At 39.0% G+C, this 9,134-nt stretch overlaps 3 protein-coding genes across 4 annotated transcripts; all 3 read right to left on the bottom strand.

Annotated features, from left to right (window-relative positions):
* Nucleotides 1-835: 835 nt before the first annotated feature.
* LOC111453535 (cytochrome P450 CYP736A12-like) lies at nucleotides 836-2,448 on the bottom strand. The gene is made up of 2 exons (XM_023094664.1): nucleotides 1,579-2,448; nucleotides 836-1,508 (listed from the first exon to the last, which is right to left on the bottom strand). The coding sequence occupies exons 1-2, from the start codon at nucleotides 2,446-2,448 to the stop codon at nucleotides 894-896; spliced, it is 1,485 nt and encodes a 494-aa protein (XP_022950432.1). The 3' UTR covers nucleotides 836-893.
* A 1,228-nt stretch (nucleotides 2,449-3,676) lies between these two features.
* LOC111453533 (cytochrome P450 CYP736A12-like) lies at nucleotides 3,677-8,596 on the bottom strand. 2 transcript variants are annotated; one of them, XM_023094662.1, is made up of 3 exons: nucleotides 7,727-8,596; nucleotides 6,489-7,118; nucleotides 3,677-3,945 (listed from the first exon to the last, which is right to left on the bottom strand). In XM_023094662.1, the coding sequence occupies exons 1-2, from the start codon at nucleotides 8,594-8,596 to the stop codon at nucleotides 6,504-6,506; spliced, it is 1,485 nt and encodes a 494-aa protein (XP_022950430.1). In that variant the 3' UTR covers nucleotides 3,677-3,945; nucleotides 6,489-6,503. The 2 variants fall into 2 exon arrangements, with proteins under 2 accessions (XP_022950430.1, XP_022950429.1); XM_023094661.1 differs by lacking the exon at nucleotides 3,677-3,945 and having other exon boundaries at nucleotides 6,329-7,118.
* On the bottom strand, nucleotides 3,682-5,568 carry LOC111453532 (cytochrome P450 CYP736A12-like). Its single transcript, XM_023094660.1, has 2 exons — nucleotides 4,620-5,568; nucleotides 3,682-4,537 (listed from the first exon to the last, which is right to left on the bottom strand). Exons 1-2 carry the CDS (start codon nucleotides 5,490-5,492, stop codon nucleotides 3,923-3,925), a joined length of 1,488 nt encoding a protein of 495 aa, XP_022950428.1. The 5' UTR covers nucleotides 5,493-5,568; the 3' UTR covers nucleotides 3,682-3,922.
* Nucleotides 8,597-9,134: the final 538 nt, after the last annotated feature.

Genomic DNA, 9,134 nt, shown 5'->3' with positions numbered 1-9,134 from the left:
CTTTTTAAAGTATTCTAAGTCGAATTCTTCCATTGTGAGATCCCATAGTAGTTAAAGAGGGGAATGAATAATTTCTTATAAGAGTGTAGAAATCTCACTAACATACGCATTTTAAAATCTTAGAGGGGAATGAATCATTTCTTATAAGAGTGTAGAAATCTCACTAACATACGCATTTTAAAATCTTGAGGTTGATGATGATACGTAACGGTAAAAAATAGACCACATCTGGAACTTGGGCTGTTACAAATGGTATCAAGCCCAGACAACGAACTTGGGCTGTTACAAATGGTATTAAGCCCAGACAACGAACTTGGGCTGTTACAAATGGTATTAAGCCCAGACAACGAACTTGGGCTGTTACAAATGGTATCAAGCCCAGACAACGAACAGTGTGCCAACAAGAACTGTTTTAAAACTGTGAGACTAACGGCAATACATTACGAGCCAAAGCGAACAATAACGACTAGCAGTAACTCATTGAGCTGTTACATCCATGTTCCTATCCAAACCCAACCAGCTTTTCTAATTCATCTTGCATTTTCTCATCCATGTGGATGCTTGATGAGCTTAGGTAGTGCCCATCCGACAGTGGTGGCTGAAAGTGTCCATTGATGCAACTAGCATATCCTCAAAATGGGGTCAAGTTATTTGATTGTTCATTAAGTTTAATATCATCTCTCATCAAATTAAAATGTTCTAATAATATCTATGGAGGTTTTGAATGATATATACCAAATAGTTTATTCATTAATTACATTACATTACTTTACTGTATATAGCAATCGAATACAAATTACACTTCTTGCATATAAATCTTAGTAGCCTCATATGACAAAGCCCATAACACCCTTTTAACTTCTTTAGCTTTGGGCAATGCTATCACCAACGTATTAGTCTCGTAGGCGGTAAATAGGAGTAACCATAATATCCTGAGCAATGGGACAGCTTAAACCAAACGCTTCCGTCATATCCAAGTCAGCTGGTAGCATACCATTTGGAAGCTTCCAATCAAAACAATGCACGAGTTGAGCCAAAATTAAATGAATCGTGACTAGACCCACTTGCATTCCAGGACAACCTCTTCGACCAGATCCAAACGGAAGTAGTTGAAAATCTTTTCCTTTCACATCCACTTGACTCCCTATAAATCTTTCTGGAAAGAATTTTTCAGCATCGGTCCAAGCACTTGGATTTCGTCCAATTGCCCACACATTTATTATAATTCGTGACTTTTTAGGTATATGGAAGTTATTAACCGTACAATCTTTAACCGCTTCGTGTGGAACTATTAATGGACCCGGGGGATGCAATCTTAAAACCTCTTTAACTACCATTTCTAAGTAGGTCAAGTGAGACAAGTCTGTTTCTTCCACCATTCTATTCAAACCCACAACCTTTTCTAATTCGTCTTGCACCTTCTTCATTACATGTGGATGTTTGATGAGCTCAGCTACTGCCCATCCAATGGTGACGGCTGACGAGTCTGTCGCCGCAAGAAGTATATCCTAAAAAATAATGTACGTTAAAAAGTCATTCCAAACAGACTTTGAATATGAATGCAAAATGTTTACTTACGAGCATTATGGCTTTGATGCTGGATCGATCAATTTGATACTCGGTTACCTCCGACCCCATAATGCCTAACATAACGTCTACGAAATCTTTACTATCCTCATTCTTGGATTCAAGATGTTCATCAAGGATCCTTTCAAAAAACCTATCACATACTTTATTAACACATTTTGCACGTTGGATCAATCCTTGAAGATCAAGAGCTGAAATAAAAGGAATGAAGTCCCCCAAGTTAAAAGCTGCAGCTAATTTCAAGGCTTCTTGTACCACCCACTTAAAACCCCTCTCATCAAGGTCTCTATCTTCAAATTTTTTGCCAAAGATCATCAAACATGTCATGTTTGCACTAAGAGAACAAACTTTTGAGCTAAGATTAACAACCACCTCACTCTTGGCAGCCTCACGAAGCTCATCAATCAACAAGCTGAGCTCTTCCTTTCTCATTGATTTGAAAAAATTGACCTTTTGATTGCTAAGCAACTCGAGTGTGCATATCTTGCGCATGTTGCGCCAATAATGCCCATATTTTGAGAACACCATGCTCCTTTCTCCATAAGACATGTGCTTGAAAACCTCATTTGTTGGACGACTTGCAAAAACAAGATCATGGGTTTTCAAAAACAGAGCTGCAGCTTCAGGGGAAGACACAACAATGGTGTTTACAAGGCCCAATTTCATGTGCATGATGGGCCCATATCTTTGAGACAATCGTTGAATATCTCTATGAGGTAGCTTCCCTAACAAATGAAGGCTACCCAAAATGGGAAACCCTTTGGGCCCCGGAGGTAGATTCTTGCCTTTGTTCTTCAACAGCCATGGCCAAAAGAGAAGCACAAGAGCAAACATGATAATAATGATCCAAATCCAAGCCATTTTTTGTGCTAAGTTGAGGATAAAAGTAGGAGATATGCAATCCACGGTGCATAGAGCGTTGTTATTTATATGTATATATATATAATTTAATTCAAAACGTGATGAATGAGTATGAATGATAAAAAGAAAAACGGGCCATTTAATAGCAACCATATGCGATTTAGTTTGGTTTGGACACCCACAATTGCGTATCCACTCAGCCCAACCGACCACAGTCAGTCCTTTCATTCGGTGTTCATGTTTTCCGGTAGCTGATTCGTGGTGGAAGGGTGTTGGGAACCGACATTCTTGTTGTCCCATTTTCAACTGTTGTCGCCATCGTCGGAAGCATACCTTTTTTCACGTGGGGCACCAATTCTTGCACATGTTTTTCGTTTTTGGGCTTCCCCTTTCAAACTTTCTGTAAGGTTTTTAAAACGCTTTTGTTAAGAGAGGTTTCCACACTCTTATAAAGAGTGTTTCGTTCTTTTTCCCCACCAATATGAGACATCACACCTTAAGTAGGGTTTGCAATAATCTATACGTTCTCTTATGACATATGGATATAAATTTGAGATACTTTGTTGAGGGAGGCGGTAAGAGTGTGTACAATTAATCAAAAAATTTCTATAATTGACTTCATGTTTGATTTTACGGAAAAAGGAAAGTGTATCTTACTGGTATAAGTAGTGACTTTCAATTCTTTTAAATCATTCCTAATCATTCCTAGTATCATATTCTCATTCAAATATGATCTTTGTTCATTTATGTACTCCTCATCTTTGTTCATTTATGTACTCCTCTTTTACTTTAGTGTCATTTAAGATTTTTAGCTTTTGTCTTTAAACAAGTGGCCACACGACACTTGTTATCTTAATAGACCCATCTTTTGACAATGGACTTTACCGTTTGATGACACGAACAGGAGTTGCAGAGGGTCCCAATTATATTATAAAAAGAATAGGCTGTGGCCCTCACATTGCGAAAAAATACGAATGTAACACGGAGCAGATACTAAATCTAATAGCATTTATTCATTTGGGGTGAGCTTTTAACCAAAAGAAGTGTAGGTGGCACAAAAACGAGCCAATTTGGGGCTGTCGATCTGTCAAGGACGAAGAATGGATTGCATAGACTTGGATTCTCATGTTCACTAAGATCTCTTTCCTGGGGGTATGGATGTTGTTGATTGTACAACCATCGAGAGACGTGAGTAGAACCAACAATACAATGGTGGATCCCAACACGGTTTGTATTCACTTACCCAACTTGTTTATTGGCACATGTAACATGTCTTTATACAATGATGACTTATGCCCCACCTTCTCACACGGCAAAGGACTATGAGTCATAACTCTTTATCAAATACACAAAGTTTTCTTTCGACACATTGATTGCGACCCAACGAAAGCTGTGCTCTTTCTGACACGTACACGCTGATAACATCGTAACCAACTTAGTTATTCGAATAAGTTATGTAAAATTATATAACTTGTTAGTTGTTTAGGCGATAAATAGGGGTAACCATAAGATCTTCAGCTCTGGGACAAGTTAATCCAAATTCTTCGGTCATATCCAATTTATCAGGTGACATGCCATTTGGAAGCTCCCAATCAAAGCAATGCACAAGTTGGGCTATCACTAGACGAACTATTGTTAGGCCCAGTTGCAATCCAGGACAACCTCTTCTACCCGATCCAAAGGGAATCAATTCAAAATCTCTCCCTCTCATATCTATTTGACTACCAATAAACCTTTCAGGAAAAAACTTTTCTGGGTCAATCCAAACATCAGGGTCTCTTCCGATTGCCCATCCATTCACTATTATGCGAGATTTCTTAGGAATATGGAAGCCATTAATAGTACAGTCTTCGAGAGACTCGTGTGGAATTAATAACGGAGCGGGTGGATGTAGCCTGAAAATTTCCTTAACGACCATGTCCAAGTATTCTAATTGATCCAAGTCGGATTCTTCAACCTTCTTATCATAACCTACCACCTTTTCTAATTCATCTTGCATTTTCTTCATCACATGTGGATGCCTGATGAGCTCGGGTATCGCCCATCCGATGGTAGTGGATGAAGTGTCCATTGCCGCAACTAACATATCCTAAAAAATAGTGTCGAAAAATATTCATGAATCTTATCTTCATAATAATTATAAACAATATTAACGCGTAAACTATACTTACAAGAATTATAGCTTTAATGTTCGATCGTTCGATCCGATACTCGGTTTCTTTGGAGTTCATGATTTCCAACATGACATCCACAAAATCTTTGGTCTTATTTTCATGCTTGGATTCAAGATGGTCGTCAACAATCATCTCAAGGAACCCATCAAATATCTTACTAATAGCTTTTGAGCGACGGTCCAACCCTTGAAGATCAAGCGCTGCAATTTGAGGAATAAAATCTCCCAAGTTAGGAGTAGCTGCTAAATGCATGGCCTCTTGTATAACAGACTTGAAACCCCTCTCATCGAACTCTTGGTCAGCATATTTCTTCCCAAACACCATCAAACACGTCATATCGGTTACGAGACAACAAACTTTGGAGCTAAGATTCACAACGTCACGATTCATTGCAGCATCTCGAAGATAGTCAACCAACAAACCAAGCTCTTCCCTTCTCATTGATCTAAAAGAGTTGACTTTGACATTGCTTAGCAATTCGAGCGTGCACATTTTACGCATATTACGCCAATACGAGCCATACGGAGCAAACGCCAAGTTCTTTTGACCATATGACATGTACTTGGAAGCCTGAACAAATGGGCGACTAGCAAAGACGATATCATGGGATTTGAGGAAGAGCTCGGCAGCTTGAGGAGAGGAGACAACGATGGTGGGCACAAGGCCGAGCCTCATGTACATAATGGAACCATATTTTTGAGATAAGGCTCGAAGGTCTCTATGGGGAAGCTTTCCCAACAAATGAAGGCTACCCAAAATTGGAAGCCCTCTAGGACCAGGAGGCAATTGGTTGGGACCTCTATGCAGCCATGATGTGAAGAGAAGAGCTACTACACCAAGCAATGCAATGGCTAGCAAAATCCAAGCCATAATCTCATCGGAAGTGTAGAAGGGATGTGGAGATGTGGGTTGTTTAAATAGCTGAAATGCCGTCCTTGTGATGAACACAAAGCTCAAGCTTGTCCCGTTTTGAAAATTATTGATATCATATCTGCCAGAGATCCATTCTTGGGATGCTGGATTGGGATATGGGATAGAGATCCTTTCGACTTGTAGTGTTATTTTCTGCTTGTTTCCTACAAGTTGGTGGGACCAATCTGGTTGCATTTAATGTTTGTTGTTTTGTTTCGTATGAGGTCAAGAAACGATTAGGATGGGCCAATTGAATTATGCAAATGCATTGGGAACATCAATAATCAATTTTTTAATAAAAATATATTTAAATTTATAATATTAATTATCTGCTTTCGTTCGTTATATGTCACCGTCAGCTTCACGATTTAAAAATACATCTAGTAGAAAAAAAATTTCACACATTTATGAGGAGGGTTTCGTACCACTCTACAAACGAGATGAGATCTCACACGGAATATTATGATCGAGAACTAGCATGTGGAGCGACGCGTAAGTCCATCTTTCAAAGGCTGGCATTTATTGATTTGGGGTGATTTTAAAGGGGCTTTCAACCAAAAGAAGTGCAGGCTGTCGATCACACAGATTGGCACACAGATTGGGTGCGTCTATGCGAACGAGGCCGAAGAATTGACTGCATGCACTTGGCTTCTAATGTTCACTTGGCTTCTGATGTAGATCAATCTGGACAATTGGGTTTCATCCACTGGCTCATATGTTCAATATTATGTGCAATTTCCTAAGGTACGGATGTTATTGATTGTACAACGTTCGAGAGACTCGTGTAGAACCAATAATAGAACGGTGGGTCTCAACAGAATTTGTATTCATTTGAGTAAGTCTACATATGTCTTTATGCAATTGATGTGCATTGCTCACCTTCCCATACAGCACGAGAACTTATGTCACTCATTGATTGTGACCCAACCAAAGCTGAGCTATTACACGTACAAGCTGTAAATAAGCATGTTAGTTGTTTAGGCGATAAATAGGAGTAACCATAAGTTCTTGAGCTCTGGGACAAGTTAACCCAAATTCTTCCGTCATATCTAATTCATCAGGTAACATGTCATTTGGAAGCTTCCAGTCAAAGCAATGCACAAGTTGAGCTACTACCAAATGAACCATTGTTAGACCCAGTTGTATTCCAGGACAACCTCTTCTACCTGATCCGAAAGGAATCAATTGAAAATCTCTCCCTTTCACATCTAGTTGACTACCCATAAACCTTTCGGGAAAGAATTTCTCTGGTTCAATCCAAAAGTTAGGGTCTCTTCCGATTGCCCATCCATTCACTATTATGCGTGATCTCTTAGGAATATGGAAGCCATTTACAACGCAGTCTTCAAGAGACTCGTGCGGAACTAATATTGGAACGGGTGGATGTAGCCTGAGAACTTCCTTAACGACCATGTCTAAGTATTCTAATTGTTCCAAGTCGGATTCTTCAACCTTCTTATCAAAACCCACCACCTTTTCTAATTCGTCTTGCATTTTCTTCATCACATGTGGATGCCTGATGAGCTCGGGTATCGCCCATTCGATGGTAGTGGCTGAAGTGTCCATTCCCGCAATTAGCATATCCTAAAAATAGTGTCAAAATAATTATAATCAAGAACTGAAATCTTTATGTTTACGGAGGCATGCTATTAAAATTTAGAAGTAACTTCATGATATAACATATGTGAGATCCCACGTCGGTTGAAGAAAAACACGAAGCATACCTTATAAGACCGTGGAAACATCTCTCTATCAGACTATCAAACACATTTTAAAAATTTTGAAGGAAAACCCAAAAGAAATATTTTAAAGAGGACAATATGGGCTAGCGGTAGGCTTGAGCTATTACAAATGGTATAGGAGCTAGATACCAGGCGATGTGTCAGAAAAGACACTACTCCAAAGGGGGGTGGATTGCGAAATCTCATATCGGTTAGAGAGGAGAACGAACATTCTTTAAGAAGGTATGAAAACCTCTCTCTAACAAACACATTTTAAAAACTACGAGAGAAAGCTTATAAAAAGGACAAGAAGACAATTTTTACTAGGGTAGACTTGAGCTAGTTCCAACTTTCTAGGAGACAAAGTTTCATAATTTATCCAAAAATAATCAGAAAAACATGCTGTTGTCTCATAACCTTAGTTCAAGTATTAACATATGTAAAGTATGAATGCATAGAAAGCATACTTACAAGAAGTATAGCTTTAATGTTAGACCGTTGGATCTGATACTCAGTTTCTTCGGAGCTCATGATGTCCAACATGACATCCACAAAATCTTTGGTCTTATTTTCATGCTTGGATTCAAGATGGTCGTCAATAATCTTCTCAAGGAACCCATCAAATATCTTACTAACAGCTTTAGAGCGACGGTCCAACCCTTGAAGATCAAGCGCTGCAATTGGAGGAATAAAATCTCCCAAGTTAGGAATAGCTACTAACTGCAACGCCTCTTGTATCACAGACTTGAAACCCCTCTCATCAAACTCTTGGTCAGCATACTTCTTTCCAAACACCATCAGACACGTCATATCCGTGATGACACAACAAATTTTGGAGCTAAGATTCACAACGGCACGATTCTTTGCAGCATCTCTAAGATAGTCAACCAACAACCCAACCTCTTCCCTTCTCATTGATCTAAAGGAGTTGACTTTGACATTGCTTAGCAATTCAAGCGTGCACATTTTACGCATATTACGCCAATATGAGCCATACGGAGCAAACCCCAAATTCTTTTGACCGTATGACATGTACTTAGAAGCTAGAAGAAACGGGCGACTAGCAAACACCGAGTCGTAGGTTTTGAGGAAGAGCTCGGCAGCTTGAGGAGAGGTGACAACGATGGTGGGCACAAGGCCGAGCCTCATGTACATAATGGAACCATATTTTTGAGATAAGGCTCGTAGGTCTCTATGAGGAAGCTTTCCCAACAAATGAAGGCTACCCAGAATTGGAAGCCCTCTAGGACCCGGCGGCAATTGGTTGGGACCTCTATGCAGCCATGATCTCCAGAGAAGAGCTACACCAACCAACGCAACGGCTAGCAGAATCCAAGCCATAAGGAGAGCATACCCAAATGTAGAAGGCTTTTGAAGATCTTGCCGTTAAGCCTGTCACGACCTTATATCAGATCCGACGGTTACAAAGCAGATCTATTGATGTAGTAATACGTGTCCATGATATCTGGCGTTAGATGGTAAACTCTTATCTAGAGAGATCCTTACATCGGATATGCGGTCGGGATCCATTTGATATTTTATTTTCCATTTCCCAGCGGCTTGTATTTAACGTTTGTCGTTTTGTTTGATATTAAAGTCAATGAATGATATCATTGACAGGAACACTTCAATTATTCAAATGCATTGGGAACTCCGATAATAAAATTTTATTAATAAAACATATTAAAATTTTTAATATTGGTTATCAATTCCAACCCAAATGGAATCAAATAAAAATTTATCCTTTTAAAATCCACGTGGATATGAGAGTTTTAAAATGGATTTAATCTCCAAGGTTTGAGTATGAGTTTTTAATTCTAAAAATTGAAACCTAAATACAAATACAAATTAAATAAATATATTTTACCCTAAAAAATTA

Source organism: Cucurbita moschata, unplaced genomic scaffold (genome assembly GCF_002738365.1).
Source record: "Cucurbita moschata cultivar Rifu unplaced genomic scaffold, Cmos_1.0 Cmo_Scf00015, whole genome shotgun sequence".
NCBI classification, from domain to species: Eukaryota; Viridiplantae; Streptophyta; class Magnoliopsida; order Cucurbitales; family Cucurbitaceae; genus Cucurbita; species Cucurbita moschata.
Note: the sequence above shows the minus strand (reverse complement) of the source record. Positions and strands in the feature narration are given on the sequence as shown.